This window comes from Lampetra planeri, chromosome 2, assembly GCF_965212315.1.
Source record: "Lampetra planeri chromosome 2, kcLamPlan1.2.h2, whole genome shotgun sequence".
Taxonomy (NCBI): Eukaryota; Metazoa; Chordata; class Hyperoartia; order Petromyzontiformes; family Petromyzontidae; genus Lampetra; species Lampetra planeri.
The window spans coordinates 35,427,402-35,449,339 of NC_136108.1; the positions used below are offsets into that span (position 1 = coordinate 35,427,402).

General features: G+C 50.4%; 1 protein-coding gene across 2 annotated transcripts in view; it reads right to left on the reverse strand.

Moving 5' to 3' along the window:
• Positions 1 to 1,811: 1,811 nt before the first annotated feature.
• Positions 1,812 to 21,938, reverse strand: part of PXDN (peroxidasin) — a 64,373-nt gene continuing 44,246 nt past the window's right edge. For both annotated transcript variants that reach the window (XM_078614342.1, XM_078614334.1), the window contains 7 exons: positions 19,449 to 20,952; positions 15,757 to 15,891; positions 13,254 to 13,462; positions 9,730 to 9,856; positions 6,373 to 6,499; positions 5,330 to 5,443; positions 1,812 to 4,514 (listed from right to left, as the gene is read on the reverse strand). In XM_078614342.1, coding sequence (XP_078470468.1) covers positions 4,398 to 4,514; positions 5,330 to 5,443; positions 6,373 to 6,499; positions 9,730 to 9,856; positions 13,254 to 13,462; positions 15,757 to 15,891; positions 19,449 to 20,952 — 2,333 coding nt within the window. In that variant the 3' untranslated portion in view covers positions 1,812 to 4,397. The remainder of the gene's footprint in view (positions 4,515 to 5,329; positions 5,444 to 6,372; positions 6,500 to 9,729; positions 9,857 to 13,253; positions 13,463 to 15,756; positions 15,892 to 19,448; positions 20,953 to 21,938) is intronic.

Genomic DNA, 21,938 nt, shown 5'->3' on the forward strand with positions numbered 1-21,938 from the left:
ACAAGTCAGAAAGTGTTATGCTACAGATCAACAGTGGCTTAAATCATCATGCAATGTTTGGATTTCGCTTATATGAAACCTAGGTGACCGTAAAATCTATAGCATAAAAGATGATGTAAGGTTTGGACACGGTCCAAAAACGCTGCCGAGGATGTTTTTTTATGGCGCAAACAACTGCCAAACCAGTTTACTTGCCATCGAACCCTCCGAAACTTTGATGTCTGCTGCGAATGGAGGGCTATTCATGGTGCTCCTCACCGCACACTCACCGCACACTCACCGCACACTCACCGCACACTCACTGCACACTCACTGCACACTCACCACACACTCACCGCACACTCACCGCACACTCACCGCACACTCACCACACACTCACCACACACTCAGCGCACACTCACCCACACACTCACCGCACATTCACCGCACACTCACCGCACACTCACCGCACACTCACCGCACACTCACCGCACACTCACCGCACACTCACCGCACACTCACCGCACACTCATCGCACACTCACCGCACACTCACTGAAGAGAGTGTGTTTTTCTTGCTGCGAGTCAAGGCCGCCTAGAGATGTGTAAAAGCATTGCGCCGTGGCGGGAACTATTTGTGGATGTAACGCCGCGTCAAGTTAAGAAGCAGCGACATGAAAGTGTCGACCCCTGTGTTAGAAGTCTCATAATGACCAAAATCACTCAGAATGTTCCTGGTCTCGTCGGATCTTGGCAGCCACGCAGGATTGAGGGTTATATTTACTTGCGAGGGCTCCGTGCGTGCCAGGTCGTGTCGGCGTGAGGCTGCGAGGCGAGGCCAGGAGACAATGATGCTGGGCATCAGACCTCGTTAGCCATGGTTGGTGTCCTCCAGATGCCATGGTCTTCTCTCACACACAAACCCGTCGTTGTATCAGTGAGGAGCCTCGAGACACAGTGACGCTTTCCCTGGGTAAATGATTGTCATTGATATCTTTATTCCGCTGTCCAGGACACCCTCAGACGCGCCACACGGTGAGACCATTTTGCCGGTGGCTTGAGTATGGCCCTGGCTACGGCAAAAGCGGGGCTTTTGCCAGAGGTGATTAACTCGACTTGACACCAGGGCCTGAGCCAGAACAGACCTTGAGACCAGAGGTCTGAGCGGTTTGGCTTGCGTTGCATCCGCAATATATTTATGGCAAGGCCACAACCCCATAGTTTGGGATAGCAGCCAAGTGCAAGGCTACGTTTTATAGTTTGAACCATAAATATTCTCTGAAAGCCTTAAGATCGTTTCGGTTATTGGATGCACATCCATGATTGTATTGCACACAATTGAATGCTGATTAAAAAAATGCACGTACTGAATTTGTTTTCCTGAGCATAGCCAGGGGCACTGACTGTGACATCGTTTTTGTTGTTGGTTGTTCAGATGCCGTGTACGCTGGTGCTGTTCTTTCTTGCACATGTTTTGTTGAAAAAAATATGTAATGCATTCATAGTCAGGGGTCTGTGTAGAATAAAACATGAATCCGGTGTGTGAGGCATCACAACCACACGTTTGTGAGCACACGTGTAAAGCGTAAAACACGTGAGTAATAAACAACCCAGTGTTCACCTTCTATTTCGAGCATGAACGGGGAGTGTATGCGCGTCGGATAAGAACGTGCAAAACTGTGCAAACACCGCAACATTTGGCGCATCCCTTAGCTTGCGGTCCAATTCTGCTGACTCTGCACACGATCTCTCACAGCCACCTCTTGCATCGACTTGGCCAGCAATGAGCACAGACAAACTAACACGTCCTCTCCAGGGCGGGGCCAATTCCCATAACTGGAGAGATTGATTTATTTTTTTGCGATACATTGAATCTGTCGCGCGCAGCACAAATGCCAACGCGCGCTCAATCATCGTTGGCGCAGGTCGCGAGGTGCACGGTGTTTGAGGCACGCGGTCCCACCGCCACCCACCTCCTTGATGGGGGTGGGCAAAGGCCACCTTTGGCAACCAGGCTCACACGGTGCGACCAGAGGAGAGAGGAGTTCGTGTTCTGGGAGACGCGTCGTCACGAGCAACGCGCAGACGACCGATGTCCGTGCAATTGCTAATGCCGCACGCGGCGCCGAACGCAACGGAACAGAAAAAAGAGGTTCAACAGTTGTACAAAGATTGCGAAACGAACACGATTATTTTATTTTAAATTTTTACAAACAAATTGGATTTTAAACTTGCTTGAATTAAAATCCTTGTGTGCCAGATCATGCCATTAATTCCATTTTAACATGGTGTACTTTAACATTTAATAAAATTATGGCGATGCAATCGCAAAGTACCACGTTTTAAAGTCTCATATTTTAGTTTTCCAAAACATGTTTTTTTTCCTCAAGAAAAGCGACATTTTAGTTACGTAAGTTTGTACACTGGCTGAATGGGCATAAAACTTCAGCCTAATGTAAAATGCACTTGTGGTTGAAGGATGTGCATGCACTCTACATCAATTACACTTCCAAAGCACATTGCATAAAAAAAATTGTCTGCAGAGTGAATGCCTGCCATCGTTGGCGGATGGGAATGGATGGGAGGTTGGAAGACTTTGACTGTGAGAAGATGGAGGTGAATAAGGGTTGCGACACAACGTAAACACATCATCCCGTCCAATCGCTCTCCAAGTAATCTTGTGTCCAAGATTACTTTTTGTGAATTCGTTTGCCGTCCTTCCCCCCGCACCTCCGATTAGTACGGTTGGCTAAGTACGGTGTGAAAATAAATTCAACGTACATGACACATCTGGCTTTCCTGAATACATTTCAAAAACGCCCGTTTCCAACTTGGACATCTGAGCCAAGCCACCGCGGGTTCCCGCACGGGGCGGGCGGTTGTTCCACCGGCTATTTGCAGAGCCGAGTCGTGACCACACGCTGGTCTCACGAAACATCGGAATCTGGCTGAGGGCCAAGAAGGGCCAGAGGTGGAGTTAATAACGCATCATTGCATGTGATGTCAGTTAATAAGCTGGGAGGTCACCGCGTCGTATGTAATACGCGTCTCGACTCGTTCACTGCGTGCGTGACATTCGTACGCCGTGACGACACGGCGTCACCGCATCATCTATACGCATCTTGACTTGTTTATTGAATTTGACGCCAAAGGCACGGCTCGGGCATCTGACCCGTGCTGGGCTGGCTTGACGCAGCCAAAGCATGGCTCGGATGCACCAGTGGAAAAAGGGGCTAATGAATGCTAGCACCATTATAGTGAGCCCAAGTCTGGTATTGAATGTGAATGTCAGCCCATTGTATGGTTGCTACACATACCGGTGCTGGAACTTACAAGCTACAAACGAACCATACTCTCACTGAACTCTGAAATCATTTTATACGTTTGGCACGTCCTGGCACACGCACGACCCTTTTGTCAATCCACCATTGTTGGATGAGGGCCTGTCCACGCCGTGTGGGTTGTTTGGCCATACTTCTCCACGCTGGTCAGTGCCCGTTTGTGAAGGTGGAAACATGGATGTGGGAGAATACAGCATATAAAATGGACTTCGCTGCACTTGCCCTCTTCTGCCGCAAGGTAGCTCCGTGGTAGCCTATAGCACCTGTTATGAACATCGTGGTCACCTGATGCACGTGCTACCCAGGCTCAAATCACGCTCAGCTTCTGAGATGTGATGAGTTCAGGTGCATTCTGGGTGATGTCATAGATTTGCATAGATATTGTAATATAAAAATTCAACACATTGGTCTAACGCAAGCATTTCGACCAAGACGATAAAACAATTAACTGCCTCCTTAACATGGTTTGCAATTCGCTACATTTTTCAGGATAAGCCCTTGCAGCCAACGTCTTCCACCAACGGTTTACTATGCATTCTGGGTGACTTGGACATAGGCGTGTTGACGTTTGAGCACATTAATCATTGCAAATGAGAATCGTATCAACCCATGACCTAAGCTACTTGTAAAATCGCGTATATTTGTATAATACAGGAGAAAATAAAGTGTGGTGCTGTTGTTTGTAGTTGTTGTTGAAAAGTACACACAGAGGCAGAGGGCAGGGAGCGTGCCCTCCCCTCCCGCGAATGCTACTGCATGGCACAGACAGGCAGGAAATCAATCGGCATCAGAACGACGATGGCATCGCCACGGAATCCGAAACCTGAGCTATTTGGGATTAACAACAGCCGTGCTGGAGATCGTGTCTAATGTTGAAATGTAAAACGTCTTCAAAAGGCAGAGTGGTCGTTACTTCCCAGACTTCACATTTCCAAAACATTATTATTTTAGGACTATATAAAATTAAAAAAAGGTACAGTGCTTGGCTGCAATTGCCAAAGAAATGTAAATTTCCCTTCACTGAACAGAAACGCGACTGATTTGGAACACTCCTCCTTCGTGGCCGGCACCGCTCCGATCACGGAGCCCTCGCCGAGTCCCCGTCGCACGACGCGCAGCACTGCCCCTCCCTCGTGACGGGCCTGGCGCAGCGCGCGTGCGGGCACGTCTCCACGAAGCACGTCACCTGGCCTCCCTGCGTAACGGAGAGCACGTGACGGACGGTCCACGCGTGCCGTCAGGAACCAGCGATCGACTACCATCACTGCATTCGGGTCGCAACTCAAAACACACCGCGCTTTGCACTTGCGCGGAGCGACTAACCAGCAGCGACAAATTGCTTCCATTTTGATATTTCGAAGCAACTATAGATGGTATATTTTATTTTCGTTGTGTAGAATTTTCAATTGTTTTGTTTACGAGGGTGAACGTGATGTCCGCGCTTTGAGTGGGCAGATTCGTGCCGGAAAGGAGCGACGCGTTTAAGGGAAATTAACCTCGAATCGACTCGACCACTGCGCCGTAGCTGTCTGCGGTTGTGCTTCCGTGTCCTTCCCTGATGTGTTTTCGGGTTGTGCCGCCGTGTGATTCGGCATGATGCCTGACGTTTCATGCCGTGCGCTGGGAGTTCCGTTGGCTCCCACCGAAGGGCACGTGGAGCGAGATGTCGGACGTGACGCCTGATCGACACGCGGCGCAACCCAAAAGAACACCGGAGAGCCACTCCTGCAGTTCCATGGCATGGGATGTGAAACGTGATCTGAACCACTGAGCCACATTGAGCTGCACTTGAATTGTGTCTTGTGTGAATATTACAAGTATTATATTTGTAATAATAATTTAAAACACCACTCTCCTGTGCCTCTCATTCTATATAAACTGTCAAAGCTGATGCACGCCCAGCAGTATTTTTTTTTTGGCGCAGCACTTTGGTGATATACGGCTACATTCTGTCACTGCTCTGACTTTAATGTCCCCACGTAAATTAACATCGGGGCCCCGTCGACTCACCTTGCAGTGGCAGGCGGTGCAGTCGTCCTTCCTCCACTCGTCGCCCTGCGAGCGGACCACCCCCTCGGTATCGACGCAGCCGTCGCTCTGCAGACTCCCCTCCAGCTGGCGGATCTGCGCAGTCCGTGACATCCACCACCACCACCGCCACCACACAAACACGCTGAGTTACCGCAACAAACTATGCATCCAACCCCCCCCACCACCGCCACCGCAAGATGGCGGACACCAGTGGGATATTATTTCTCCGAGTAAATGTGTGCCGCAAGTTATTGAATATTTGCACCATCACTTAACACAAAAAGGGACGAATGCACGTGGCAAAAAGTGAAGCGTGTATGCTGAAGTGATTTACGCATATCTATTGCCGGATAAATGACTTTAGACTTTTCTTTTCTTTCCCGGTGTGTGTGTGCATCTGTGCGAAACGCAGCCTGAAGTTTGGAGAGTTTGCGATGGATCGCAAACAGAGCTCCAAGTCGACTGGAGGGTTACGCGTACGGAACACCGCTATAGCCGCGGTGGGTAGAGAGCACCTGAGCACTTCATTCGAATATTAGGTGATTTAAATATGTCAAATAACATATATATATTCTTTACAGCCTTTGGTCAATCCACTGCTGGGTGAAGGCCTCCCCATTACAAGTCAGCCCTGGGGTTTGTTCGATCCATACTTCACCACACTGGTCAGCGTGTGTTGGCGAAAGGCCAGGCCGCAAGAATTTGTTTAACGATCACTCGCTGCTGATGCTCAACCGTGGCTGGGAATAGTTGCAGTGCACTACTACCCAAGCCACCCCGTGCAATGCAAAGCTCTGGAACGTCTCAAACAATGAACAGAATTTTCTTGGTTCTTTCGGTAAAGTCACGTAGAAGGGAAATATTATATTTATATTATTTTATCATTTCCCTTCTACGTGACTTTATCGAAAGAACCAATAATATGAATCCCTGCAGTCACGAAAGCTTTAAATAAAAAAATTAACAGAATTTCATTGCCGGCAATCTCTACTCTCGCGATTGATGACTTCAAAGCTCAGTACCTGCTGACGTAGCGTCCTGATGGTCTTTTGCATGTCGTCCACGAACGAGCGGAAATCAATCTGGTCGATATCCTGATGCCTCGGGATGGCATTGGCTGAAGTCAAGTTTGAGCTGTTGTTGTGGGCACTGACAAAGCAAAATAAATACATTCACCACAGCAATCACAGGCTCAATGAAGCCACCATATCCTCACCCAGCTCATACTCAATGAACAAAGACATTCACTTCATCGCACGCTTTAAGATGTTCCTCTGTGGCCGTCTGGAACGCTCTTCTGATATTAGGAAGCCACTGGAGCTATACACTTTTAAATCTAGATTGAAAGCTAATTTCTTTAAAACTTATTTTTGTGTTTAGTTTGTTGTTCTTCCCGCGCACCTCCGCTTAGCACGGATGGCTACGCACGGTGCGAAATAAGTTCAACATACACACACACTTACGTACATACTTCTTAACCTACCTTACCACCTCCCTAACATCTAAAGATAAAGGTGCAGCCCTGGAAGCTCCTGCTCACCACAGGGAGACCTCCCCATCGGCGGTTGGCTTGTTTGTCCGTACCATACTCGACCGCGCTGTTCAGTTTACGCTGGTGATGGGGGAAGAGGGATTAGGACCAGGGCAGACATCCCATCGCTACTGATGTGAGCCGCCGTGGCCGGGAATGAAACTCGGCTTTCCAGAAGATTCATAGCCCAGTGCACTAACAGCTGCGCCATAAGCTCAACCCCAAGACACCTCGCATCGCCTAGATGGGCTTTTTGTCTTGCTGTGGCTGTCCTACCTGATGACGGAGGCTTGTGTTGCTTCCGAAACGTCTTAATTTAATTTAGTTATTTTAATTTTTATTTTATTTTTTATTTTCACCTACATGACTTTACCGAAAGAACCAAAGAGTATGGATCATTGCAGTCACGAAAACTTCAAATCTAGAACCTAGATGGGCTGTTGGGACAAATCCAGGTAGCGAGCGCCTCTTAACGTCAAACGAGGGGAGATCCTCGGTTCAGATATATCCGCAATGACCGGGAGAGAAGGTCTTGGGAAGAAAAAATTAAAGTGCCGCTCTGGCGTTTAAAAACAACAACCCAACCCCATAAAGAGCGAGGGGCGTGAGAGCGGCATTGGGCGGACATCGCGAGGTTTGCGGTTTCCAGCGAGCGGCCTCTGCGAGGGACCTCCCTTGCTCGCGGGTCAGCACGACGCCTTTGAGTCCCAGCCGAGACGAGCCAACAACCTCGTCGTGAGCCACGCCAAGATCCCACTGCCAAACAACTCGTTGCGTCTGCAGCCCTCCAGATCCGCGTACCCGGGGACGCGTCCCACCGCGTGGTGCCTCGGCGGAGGAGCAGAGGTCGCAAAAGGGTTTTGATTCCTTACCCGGACCCGTACCCGGCCGCACCAGGGTCGCAAATGGGTACCCGTACCCTACCCGAGAAATGAGTGGCAAACGGTGACTCACCAGTGACTCACGGCCTACCCGTACCCGGCCGCACCAGGGTTGCAAACGGCTACCCGTACCCGTACCCGGCCAGGTACGGGTAGCCGGGTATCGGGTAGGGTACGGTTGCGACCTCTGGGAGTGGGACACCCTCGCCACGTGCCGCGTGACAGACGCGGTCAACTTAGCCGCCGCCGTCGTTTGTCGTCTCTGCCTTGTTGCCTGCAACGCCTTGTTGCTCCAGCTAGCACCACCACATTGTTCAACAATCTGCAGAGCCCGAGTGATTACAGCGAGATTAAAGGGTCCTTTACAACGCAGATGTCAGCTCGTAAATCACAATTAATTACGTGAAGCGGTCCTATCCGCGAACACTTGTGCTTGTGTGTTCTTTTGGAGGCAGGATGTTTTACTTTCTATCGGTGCAAACTACCATCGCGCGGGGGGGGGGGGGAGGAACTGATGAAAGCAAAAATTTCCTGCCAACGTCGTACATCCTCCGCATTAATTTTGGACCGCGCTGACCACGCTTTAGACGCGATCATCATCATCATGATATTCTTAGGTTTTTTCGGTAAAGTCACGTAGGTAAAAAATTAAAATTAATAAAAGTAAAATAAAAATCACGACGTTTCGGAGGCAACACAAGCTTCCGTCTTGAGGTGGAACCGTCACAGCACGATAGCTGTATCAAGTGAGAGAAATTCCAAGAAAACAGTCCTTGTATATATACTGGTTGAGGGTGTGAGGAGCCAAGGTAGGCCTTGAATATTATTTTTGTGAGGTTCGGTGCGGCTGAAGCACGCTGTTAGGAATGAGCCTTTGTTGTGTAAGCTAGGTGCGGATGATGTAAATGATGATGTCCGCGTGCGTCTTTACACATCCCATCGGCGCCGACGCGGCTTCCCGTGAGTGCATCTTGTCACTGGTTTTGACATTCAGCGCCTCACCAGCCGAGTCAGGCTCGCTTGAACCAATGCTGGTGAACTGCAAGATGTGCATCAGCAACAACCGTCTCTCTCTCTGTTAGATCTGGCTCGAGCTTTCGACTCGCGTTCACTCACGCATCCTGAACGTGTCAAAGCAATGAAACTCAGATATCGCTTCAGGGGTATCCATTTAACCGCACCTCTTTAGGGATACCGACCTAGTTAATACTAATTATGTTAACACTGCATACTAATTATCAACTGCTTTACACTTGGCCTCAACCAGGGGGAGAGGCAGATTTTGAATTCTGTTTATGCCCATCGAGACGACAAGTCTATTTCAGGGGCACCTGGGTCATGGAAACAAACGAAAGTACGAGCGGCTACAGCAAAGAAAGTCAACAGAGCACGATAATTGTCGACTCCCTCGTCTGCACAGTGAGGCCCTGTGTTGAGAAAGGCACTTTCCTAGAAAGATGATGACAGGGATGGATGTTGATATGATGATGATGATTATGTGTGTGTACTGAATGTTAAAAAATTTTCGCGCCGTACGCAGCCAACCGTGCTAATCGGAGGTGATGATGACACCTTTCAATGGAGATTTTCAATCTGAAGGGATTTTACAGGTGAAATATTAAATTATTTGAAAAAATTATGATCTAATGATGATTATTATGGCGATGCTGACGATGCCCTAGATAATTATGATGTTCAAATTATGATAATGAAGATGACGACCATTATGATAAAATAATTATAAAATAATAACAATAACCGTCATGATGACCGTCCTGACAATCTAGTAATGCTGATCATGATGACAATGATCAAATCATAATGATGTATGTATGTTGAACTTCTTTCGCACCGTACGTAGCCAACCGTGCTCATCAGAGGTGATCAAATACTGATGATGATCGAACAATGACGATGACGGTCGTGATGATCGACTGACGACGATGTCAATGACGACGACGCCCCACCTGGCAGGCTGGCGCTCGCCATGCCGCGTGTCTCTCTCCGGGCCCTCTCCAGGGAAGCTGAAGTGGGCGCTGCGCTTGCCCCGCTGGCGATGCCCCAGCGACTGGAACTGGGCACGGCTCCTGCAATCTGTCACAGCGGTAAGGGCGGCTCGCGTCAGCCCTGCGGCACGGGGGGACCCGGGGGTTCGAATTCATTGGCAACAGCCGGTGGGACGAACGGCAGGCGGCGTTCGATGGGCACCCTCAGCAAACGAGAGATAGCTGTTTCACCACCTCAAGAAATTTTGCAGGTGAATTTTTTTTTAAATAAAAACAAATATATACCTCACAGTGTTTTTTTGTCGCACTGTACTGTGTAAACTGGGTATAAGCACAGTTTTGAGTAACACGTGTTTACATTGTACTAGTGGGGACAAGGTTAACGGGCAGCTTCTGATACAAGCACACTGTGGGTATAATCACACAGGGCCTTGCTCCCAAGGGCCGAACTTACGTGCGTTTCCTGCTGCTGCTGCTGCATTACACACCGTATATCTAAGTGCGGTGGTGCAGTGGTACCACGATATCCATGACGGAATAATAATAATGATGATAATCACGTCAGTACTATACTTTTTATCGCAAATGTACATCCACGCTCGGCACATATACAGAGGCACGGAAGTTCTGTGTGCGTAAATATATATCTTGCACTTCATCAATCTGCCACGACGGTGCAGCCTAAAGGATGGCGCTGTTCACCTGGGCTGTCAGGTTATGGCGTGTAGCCAATTTCAGCAACACATCTTTGTGGCACGAGCCCAAACAATCTATTTAAAGCCACTTTCTCTTCTCTCTCCACGCCACAAGTCTGCGAGCCTGCGCTGCACGGGGCCTGCCTGACAGATGACAAAATTCCGAGCAGCATGAAAAAAACATTCCCGAATGAAATTCACTGGCACGGCGGCGTTCACGCGTCTGGACTCAGCACATTAAAGTGATCCAGTGCGCATGCTTACATCAAAGCGGGCATTCCTTTGTCGCGTGTTTCGGACAAAAGTGTAAAATGTTGGGCGTTCTGATTATTTCGGAGAAACACATTTTTATTGCCAAACAGAATCACGGCTTTTCTTGGGAAACTTGAGTGCAGAGCTTCATCTCGACCGGAACAGTCAAGGAACGCTCTTTCTGAGAATTAGTTTGGCAACGACGCAGCCATCTTGGCTTTTTTTGTCCTTCTTATTCCCTATATTCCTATAAAGCTGCTCATACGAGTGTAGTAATACACAGGGTGTCATGACGTGGGCTCACTGTGGATTGGTGTACCCTGCACTCTCGTGGCAGTACCTTACGGTGATAATCCCACGAGAGTGCAGGGTACACCAAGCCAACCTAGCAGCGATCAGAAAATCGTCGCGTGAAACATCAACAAGTTAATTTTATGAAAGAGTCAAAACAATTTGAATCCTAAACGGCAATTAAACAATGCTTAAAATGCATCCCTCACGAACAAATGTCGACTTTATTAATCTCAGTCAGGGCAAAGCTATACCTCAACTGGGCACGTCGCAATCCGACTGGGTCGGTTGTTTGAAAGGCCGAGATGAAAGCAAGATAGCCCCGTAGCCCTGCGCACACTCGGAACACGGAGCATGTCCGCTACAAGTTACCGAGAACCAAACGTTAGAAAGGAAACAACATTGTTTTCAGAATAGTAAGTTAAAATGTCACAGGCTAATGCACTTGTTCTAAAAGATGTATGCAAGTTCGCGCTAAAACGTTCAAGTGTCGACTTTTTTTTTATCCTTTGAAGATCTCAAGCGAAGCACAGCAGCTAGCGGGCGCTCCCTCCATCTGCGTTGTATTATCTCTCGGTTTTTTTTCTGATAAAAGGGAGCGAAAAAGTTCAGCGTGTTGAAACTGTAACAACAAAAAACACGTAAAAGTGTCAGACAGAGAGCAGCAGTTACTCGAATAACTTTACACCAAAAGATTTCACTGGAATAAAAAAAAACTCAAAATAGGACGAAAGTGCAAAATTTGAAAGTCGTTTGGATACCGTTGCGATGAAATCCACGCTTCATTCATTTTTGTCAGTGAGAAAGAAACACAAATTTGCAGCTCTGCACCTGCCTGCTCACGCCACTGATGGATCGAGGGCCTCCGTTAAAGGGCATTCAAGAGAGCCCCTCTAGAGGGTGTTTGGCCTACTCTTCCACGCTGGTCAAACGTCTTGGAAAAGGTGGGAATGCCCGCACGTTAGCCCACCTCACGCGACCTGCCGATCGACCGACTGGAGGAGCCGTGTATGCGCGGGTATATTTGTGTGTAACTCTGTTTCAACTTCTTTCCCACCGCATGTAACCAACCGTGCTAATCGGAGGCATTTGAGAAACTTGCCCATTCCAACTTCCGCACCGGGAGCCGAAACCAACAACCTTAGCATTGCACCATGACAGAATCCTCAATAACTACACCAGTACAATGAAATCCACTTTTTTTTTATAGTTGCTGACTTGAATTTCTACCCCCCCAAGAATTCTCATTATTATGCTATTTTAGTGTTCAGCATGTATTTGATAACGGTGGCTGGAAACAAAACAACAAAGAAGCACAATCCAAACAAAAAATAGACACGCGCTCACAGTCACGCTTTATCAGCTTGTCGTGTGCACTCCCACATACACTACACAATACTTGCTGTGCTGCTTAATAAACAAAATAGTTTGAATACTGAACGAAACTTGCGGAGAGGAATTACATTCTTTGCAATAATAATCCAGATGCACAGAAGATGGTATTTATGTACAGCATAGCACAGATCATTTTAATGACATGTGGGTCACAGCAGCTGTTAGTCCATACTTCACCAAGCTGGTCAATGCAGAGTGAGGTGCGGGGGGGGGGGAATCGAGCTCAGGCTGCCGTGGCCGCTAGCGCGGCACGCAAACCGCTGCGAGCACTGCTCCCTTACGCTGATGTACGTCTTCATTAAATAATAACGTGGCATTGCAGCCCACGCTCGGCCACGTTCACTATGATGATGGCTGCGATGCCACCGGAGCCGTCATTGGTAACCAAACAGCGCCGCCGTCATCGCGGGCACTCTCGGCGCCGCGCCTCCACGGTCCCGGCCCGAGGCAATCCCAAAACCACGACGTCGCCCGGCACCCCTGGCGGTGCCCCTCGGCACCGGGCCCCAGAGTTGCCGTGATGCGCTGATGCCGCTACACGCCGTACGATACGATATCAAGGACGATCCTATCCGGGATGGGTAATCCTGCCCGGCTCCTAATCCCCCCGCCCCGGTGAACCTGCGAGTCGCAACGATGACCGCAACGATGACCGCAACGATGACCGCAACGATGACCGCAACGATGACCGCAACGATGACCGCAACGATGACCGGCGCTGAAGCGTCGGCGGTCAACGTGGCCGACACCCGTCACGTCACGTGTCGCGCCGTAAAAACAAAAAAGCACGTCCCGGCAACGACGCTCCCGGTCAGCTACGGAAACGCCGGGGAGGGGTCGGGCGGGGGTCACCTTCGCAGCAGTCCTGCCAGAGGCGCAGGTCGACGCGGGGGATGTCCTGGCAGCCGACGTAGCCGTGCGGGAACTCGGCGACGGCGAAGACGTCGCGCTGCACCCGCTCGATGCTGTCGCCGTTGTCGCACAGCACGCGCGCCAGCGACGCCTGCCGCAGCTGCGTCAGCTGCGCCGGCGTGAACACGCCGGGGTTCTCGTACCAAAACCTGATTCGCGCACGCACCACAAACGCAGCCAAGGCCTGGAGGTCGGTCAACCGCCGACGCGTAGGTGACGGTGCAGCGCTCGCTCGCTCGTGCCACTGACGCTAGAGGCCTCGCTGCTGTTTGTTGTCCTTCCCCCGCACCTCCGATTACCACGGTTGGCTACGTATGGCGCGAAAGAAGTTCAAAGTACATACGTGGAGGGAGCTCTGGAGAGCCCCTCTGACACATTGGCCAGACGATCGAATAACTTTGGTGAGCCCATTCACACCGCCGGGTGGAGAGAAGCAGTTTGAGGCATTCAAGAAACGTGCGCCGTTTCAGCTGCCGCGCAGGGAGATCGAATCGAACTGGCGACCTCTGGATTGCAAGCCCAGTGTGTTGACCTGTACAATGGCACGAGTAATGCCATTACCTTGTTTTGACAACGCTAAACTATGTACGCCGCCTTAACAGTTGCACTTGTGTGTCGTTTTTTTCTCATTCCGAAATTGACCGTCAAAATTCTCTCCCGTTGCACATGACAGTCATTGAGACGGCACGCTGCCAACTATCGCTGTGCAGATGCGGCGGTAAAAGCGTGCTTCTGGGGGAGAGCGCTGCTCAGAAAATATCCGCTGCTGTGCTTGCAAACCACACACACAAAATTAGAGAGGAAGCCCAGGAGCTGGCAGCAAAGTTTCTCAGCTAACGTTATTAATGCGCATCAGGCCCAAGGATGCCGAGCCACATCGCTCTGAAAAAATGCAGAGACCGAGCACGAAGGTTTAAAGAAAAAACAACCCTCAAATTTTGCCACGGGAAAATGTGCGTGTGTGTGCGTGTGTGTGCGTGTGTGCGTGTGTGTGCATGTGTGCGTGTGTGTGGCTGAGTTAACTGCAACGGTGTATGGCGGTCCACCGATGTGCTTGAAAGCTACTGACAAGGCCGACCCTTAAGTTGTTTTGCTTATTTTAGTTGTTCTGAATTGTGCCAAAATATGAGTTACATCTGTTCACTGCTGTGCAAGTCAATTGCACAGCGGTGAACACTGCTGTTGCCAATACTGCATCCCAATTTTGGGTTAAAAACTCAATTGGATTGAATAACATGTCGGGTAATAACCCAAAACCTTTGAAGTCAAAATCAAATTAATTCCCGAGGTAGCGATGATTGCATAAACACATGATTTTATATCTATCTAACAGTCGATGTGAAAATGGATTTTAACTTGTTTGTGAACGTTGTTGACTCATTGTTCTGTGGATTCATTTGATGTTGATTAAAAACATCTTTCAACATTAAACATTTTAATGGCATAACTAATTAAATTTTTTTTAAATAACATTCTCAAAACTTTTTGAATAATCCAAATATGAATAACTCAGCTGAATATGAAACAATGGTCACTGTTTAAGGCTAGGGACGTAGTCATAATATACTATTGGGGCAAGCTCTGTTAGCAAGCACCTATGAAGGCCGGCACGCACACCATGCACGACCACCTTTGTCTCCCAAATGCTGATGTTTACACATTGTACCAGGTACTCATTTAAGTCTGAGTAAACATAGGGGAGGCCCAAGATTGTTTCAGATAATCATCACTTGTCTCGACCATGAGCAGGAATGGAAATCAGGTTGTCGGGCAAATCACACAGCGTGAACCGCTGTGCTACCGCTCCCAATTAAAGCCAGGAACACACGCGGGGCCAGACTCACACTTCCTTGACAAAACGGCTACCTTGACAAAGTGGCTACCTTGACAAAGAAGCTAAAACCCAGAGCCCTGGGAATGCATGTGCCCTTGTAGGCAACGGAGATATTGGCATTCTTTCTCCAAAAAAGCAGACACAAATGAACACGTTTATCCACAACGTGAAACAAATGCCTTACTAACACCCCGTTCACTGGAGGACTGGATGCATGACCTCTCTCTGTATTGTCGCCTTAGTAACCTGGGGACGGAGGGGGTGTGGAGGCTGGGGAGTGGGGACCAGTGATCTGGATTGGGCGGGGGGCCGCTATACCAAAACGATAATCCAGCGACCTGACCACAAATGACAGCTCAACAAAGTGGCCTATCATGTGGAAATGTTTAGCAGCCAAATACTCTGAATGCCCGTTGAATCTAAATGCGGAGGGAAAAACCGGAGGACCCGGAGAAAAATCCACACGACCACCGAGAGACACGCAAACTCCAAATATAAAGCAGGCATCATGGTGTGCGATCGAACCCACAACCGCCTGTGTACCAGGCAAGGTAGTTAACACTTCGTCACCGTCGCGGTCCACGTGTGGTGGCTGGCCTGCGTGCGTACCGGTCGCCGTCGCGCAGGCGCTGGAACTGCGTGAGCAGCAGGCACAGCAGCGTGGGCCCCAAGCGCGTGCCGGGGACCAGCTCCTCCACCATGAGCGCCGGGAAGAGGTCGATGTTCTGAGGCGTCCCGTAGAGCCTGCCGTCACCACCAAACACGCACACGCACGCACGCACACGTGTCACACTGGCACACGTGTCACACTGGCACACGTGTCACACTGGCGCCCGGAGACCCGCGGTATAAATCACGCCCGTTGTAAAACCGTGCAGTGGTCCCAGAAATATAAAGGCGGCGTCTACGAGCGTCGCCTTTCCAGGCTCGTGCGCCTCTCCTGAAGATGCCCGCAGTGGTGCGCGGTGATAGCTTCAGGGATCAAAAGCTCAACTACGATAGTGGACCACACTTTCATGAAGAGTTTCTACCCGTTAAGTAGAAACAACTCGATCAGAATTGAGTTGCGAGTCTGTGAGAAGACAAGTTGAGCCGTTGCTGCTGCTGTATGAGTCAAAGTGCTGGTCCTGGAGCAAGGCGGACGAGGAAGATTTCTTCCTGCCTGAGATTAACCTTTACTGTTTCGAGGTTCCTAAGATCAGGATCTAATCACAGCCACGTCTATCTGGGTCAACGACTCAAAAAATATTTCTGCACCCGACATACGGCCTTCAGTATAGCTCTCGCTCTGGCTGGAGCTAAAGGTCACGTGCCACCGTACTGGTCTACTCGCGACCGAGAAGAAATTCAGTGGGGAATGAAACCTTGAGCTAAAATGTAAGAATGAAGAAATAAAAGAGACCTGAACAGAGAGCGACTGTTTGGGCAGAAGGTCTGGACAGAATTCACCGCGTTTGGCACCACGCACATTTGAGGAGGGAAAGGGGAACGCAGGGAGGCAGAGAACCAGACGGACGTGCTAAAGAAAGACCCCCATATCATCATGACTAGAATTATCCGAAGCAGTGAGACTGATTTAACACAGGTTCCAGTGCAAGGCGTTCACTCAGCCCCATCGTGGCTGGCGAGTGGACGAAGTTGAATTGAAGGAGGAGGAGGAGGGGAGCTCGTTGCAAGCTGCTAGCAGGCGGCAGAGCAATGGGTGGTGGTGAACCCTTGCGCCAAGGACGGCGCTGTGATTGTGATGCCAAACGAGAGAGTGCGGAGTGCCATGGAGACCGGGTGGTTGGGAGCAATTAGCGAGCGTGATGTCGCAGGCCCCAGATCACGAGTCAGTGCACGCAAACCGCGACTTAAACTTCAGCGCTCGATCTGCTTGCACGGAAATTCACACGATTGTATTCGTCGTCGTTGTTGTCAGGGACAACCTGCTGCACACTTTCATGAAACGTGCTTTTTTTTTCTCTTTGGATTATTTTATTCACTTCAGGTAATGAGAGCCAATCCGTTCCTGGAGCCAACGGTGAAAGAAATCTCAAACTCTGAGAGCAACGAACAGACGTTTTCAATCCACCTTCCCACATTTGTCAAAGAACCCCTCAACACAGCCACGCACTGACGTGGAGGGGTGCAATCTGCGTAAATGTCAGTAGTCGTGTTCATGTCAATCCCTCCACTGCACCCGCTGCCTCCAAGTGGGCTGGTTTTATTTATCAAGTGCTTTCTTCTTAATGGTAGGTTTTTACCCTTTTAACTGGTACAAAACTGACACCTTTATTCAAGGCATCATGTTTGCAATGACCACAACACAAGTAGTCAATGAAGCAAACAAAAAGAAGCAACTCTGATAAGGATAATAATATGCACTGTCCTCGAAGTTGATTGGCCCACACCCGAGACGGCTTTCTTTAGAGCCTAGTCCCCATTGGTGTAGGGCCAGATGACACCAGAAGGCGTACAACTCAAAATCAACTTCGAGGACAGTGCATATTATTATCCTTTTCAGAGTTGCTTCTTTTTGTTTGCTTCATTGACTACTTGTGTTGTGGTCATTGCAAACATGATGCCTTGAATAAAAGGTGTCAGTTTTGTACCAGTTAAAAGGGTAAAAACCTACCATTATATTTTGCCACTGGTAAAAGAGATCTCATAGTGTAAATGTTTACCCCGCACTCTCAATACTCTGATATTGCACTGTTTTTGAGTTGTACGCCTTCTGGTGTCATCTGGCCCTACACCAATGGGGACTAGGCTCTAAAGAAAGCCGTCTCGGGTGTGGGCCAATCAACTTCGAGGACAGTGCATATTATTATCCTTATCAGAGTTGCTTCTTTTTGTTTGCTTCATTGACTACTTGTGTTGTGGTCATTGCAAACATGATGCCTTGAATAAAGGTGTCAGTTTTGTACCAGTTAAAAGGGTAAAAACCTACCATTATATTTTGCCACTGGTAAAAGAGATCTCATAGTGTAAATGCTTTCTTCTTCAGATGCGCAAAGCCGGTGCTCATCTGTCTACAGCCCTGAGCCAGTGATGGAAATTCCACATTCCTATGACATGGGGTGAGTCTCTACCCCATGACAACCACTGTTAACTTCCCCACCAAGCGCTCCTCGTTTTATAAACTAAACTAAAACAATTTATTTATTTGCCAGGTCAGGCCCCACTGAGCTGTATAGCTCTTTTTCAGATGCGACCAAGGCCACAAATGATAGCCGAACGAAATGGCTGATCACGTGGAAATGTCTAGCAGCCAAATACTCTAAACGTGCGTTGATTCTAAATATGGAGGGAAAAACAGGAGGACCCACGCGACCACGGGGAGAGAATATAGAGGCGTCGGGGTGAAACCCACGACCTCCCGTATACCAGGCGAGGTAGTTAACATCTCGCCACCGTGGCACCCTCATGGACTCCAGCAGGAAGAGGGGGCTGTGTTGCACCCCCCCCCCCCCAACCAAGATTTGAATTGAGAATAGGTTTTCCCCTTTTTTCTGGCAACAAAACAGGTGCTAATATGTTAAAACACCAAACGGTGTTAGACCAGAGCACGCCTTTTGGCGTCCTTTGGTCTAACACCGTTTTGAGACGAGGCTCAAAAGAAAACAGTTTGGTGTTACTTAACACCTGTTTGTTGCCATAAAAAAGGGGAAAACCTATTCTCATATCTCGGCACTGGCAAAGGAGGTCCCATGATGTAGGATTTTAATTGTTAACCTTGGTAACGCTTCGTTTGCGAGCTGCCCCCTCCACCGCTGAGCCAGCCGGCCAGTCTGGCCACCACGTGGGCGGTGCGCAGGGCAGTGCCGCCCGGGCTCCGTGGAGTCCGCGAAGCAAAGGCCGCACGGGGGCCATTGGACACGTGCCCAGTGAGCTGGGAGAGTGAACTCGGCCCTCCCGTCACGCGTGCTCCACTTCCCTTACGTGTCCTCTCTCACATAATAATACCAAAAATAAAAATAAAACTCAAGATTGTGTGCTGCGTTCGGCCAGCTTTCTGCGACATTAGACTATATAAGAAGAAAAAAAGAAACCCCTGTCATTATTCACGTCATAATGGAGAAATATTATATTTCAAGTGTCATCTGCAACATAAGCAAACAATTAGCTTGAAACACAATTGCATTTACTTAGCGCCACGAAACTACGGCCACGCAATTTATCAATAGAAATCCGAGCAACGGACTCTGTGGCCATTCATCAAAGGCTCGCCAATTAGCACGACGCACAGCTTGTTATTAGTGGCAATGCAATTAGGATATCAATTTCCAATGAGTAAATGAAGCGGTGAATGACAGTACCTCCGGAGCTTTTCCCGTATGTGCGGGTTCCTGATCTCGTTGCGCAAGTCCTCGAAGTCGCGGGCCGACGTGAGGTTGCAGAAGAGCCTGTAGTCGTTGTAGGGCGGGATGCCGTGATCCCGGCCGCGCTGGATATTGGTGGCCGCCAGGTCCAGGGCGACGGTGTGAGCCATGAAGAACAGCCGCTCCGTCAGCTCCGTGTTGAGCAGCTCGGATGGGACCCTCATCTTGCCGGGGACGGCAAACATCCCGCGCAGCAGGGGGTCGATGCCGCCCTCGTTGACGATGCGGTACGGCGAGAAGAACGCCCTGTGGAGAGGCAGGTTCCCCTGGGGGATGGGCTGGAAGGAGTCGTCGAGGCGGTAGAGCACGGGGTTGATGAGCGTGTGGCCGAAGCGGAAGGCGGCCGTGGCGAAGGCGTTGAAGATGCCCACGTTGACGTTGGGGTCGTAGCCCCGGTAGTCGCCGAGGCGCTTCATGCCGACCTCGCCCAGGATCTTGGGCAGCCAGTGGGCGTAGGTGACGTGCTGCACGAGCGCGCCCACGACCTTGCGCGCCTCGTGGTAGACGGCGTCGCCGTCCCAGTGCGGGTTGAGCCGCAGCAGCTCGGCGGCGACGCGGTTGTGCTCGCGGAACCACAGCGTGTGCATGGCCGTGAGGCCCAGCTGCTCGTTGGAGCGCTGGTCGCCCGCCAGGAAGCACGGCACGGGGCTCTCGTTCTCGTCGCGCATGCACTCGGTGGGCGGGCCCGTGGCGAAGGGCAGCAGCGCCTTGCCCGAGCGCTGCACGACGCCCCGCCTCAGCAGGCCCCGGCGGCCGGCCAGGTCGCGCAGCTCGCGCGACTCGCGCTCCGAGCTCCCGTACACGTTGGAGGCGTCGACGTACGAGGTCAGCCGGTTGATCTGCTCGCGCGGGTGCACGGAGTTCATGAGCAGCGAGGTCACGCCGCTGCCGCACACGGGGCTGGAGCGCGCGAAGAACATGCAGCGCGCGTCGCGCACCCTGCGGTCGTCGGGCGGGATCGCGATGGGGAAGCACGGCGGGTCGTTGGTGCAGACGGCGCCGCAGGGCCGCCCGTCGGAGAAGCGCGACTGGCTGAGCGCCGCCACCGTCAGGTCGAGGTCGTGGTCCAGGAACTGCCCCCACTGCATGAGGATGTGCGTGTAGCGGTCGTCCGGCGTGACGCTGTCCGTGCCGATCATGGCGGTGGACACGAGGCGGGGCCCCGGCAGCGGGAAGCCGTTGACAGGCGCCTCGGGCGTGAAGCCGCGCGGCCGGTTGAGGCCGTTCTCGTACACGGGCTTGAGGAGGCGCTCGAAGGGCGTCAGCGACGCGCCCCACATCGGGTGCTGCAGGTTGTTGCAGGTGCCGTCGTGCGTGCGGTACTTCTGGTGGAAGCAGATGTCCGAGCAGTTGTCGGAGCGGCGGTGCGCGGTGCAGCCCGACAGGTTCGCGATGAGGTTCAGGTAGCGCGGCGACACCAGGTCGTTGAACCTGTACAGCGCTGCGAACCCACGCGGCGGCACGCCACACACGCCGGTGACGCGAGTGCTTGCGTCGCACGCAGAGCACGGCGGCTGCGTTAACCGAAATGCAAACCCCGTCTGCCGTGCAGTGGACGTTAAAGATCCCGTGGTGTTGTTTGGGAAAAGGCCGGGCCACGTGTGCTGGCGGCATGATCCACATTTAAAATGTTATTAAAACCATGTCGCAACATCACCCCCCTACTGGAGGTCTGCACCCGTCAGTGCAACAGCAATTCCGTGATATATCCTTGCACTATGAGAATGGCGCCAATACCCGGCGCGAGGATAAGAACACGCTTGCGATGTGCGGTGCTCGTCTGTCACAAAAGGCACAAAACTATTTTAAGACTCAACCTTATTCCACTGCGACAATAGGGCAGTCCACAATGGCCTACACTCAAACATTAGGCCACAGTCTAAGACACAATAGAGGTGTTAATTTCTGCAGCATTTTAAATGCAACGCCATAAAATACCACACACGGCTGATGGGTAAAAAGTACACACAGTTAACGTCTGCACTGCACGCAAGATTCACCCTGCTATTTTGACACCAAGGGGGTTAAAAACGGAGTTCATCTCGAGTGCCACACAGCCCAGGATTGTCACCTGCCCTGCTTTTTAACTTCCTGTTCAACTTCCGGTTGAGGCAGCTGCTACTCTGACAAATCTCTTGAGTCGTCCCAGGCCGTTAATAGTCCCTAAGTTATTTGCCAGTTCCGTAGTAATAACAATAATACAACGCTCATGACGATTCGTGTTCATATGTAGTTTCCCCCCTATTTGGGTTAAAATGCAAGTATATTCAATTTTACCAGGTGAGAACCCAAGAGACCGGGAGAGAGTCTCGTTTGTATGACTCACCCTGGGTTTACCAAAATTATAAAAGGAATAAAACAAAGTACGGCCGGGAAGTAATTCGAACATTAGAGAGAAGACAACTATGCATTGCAGAACAAATACGT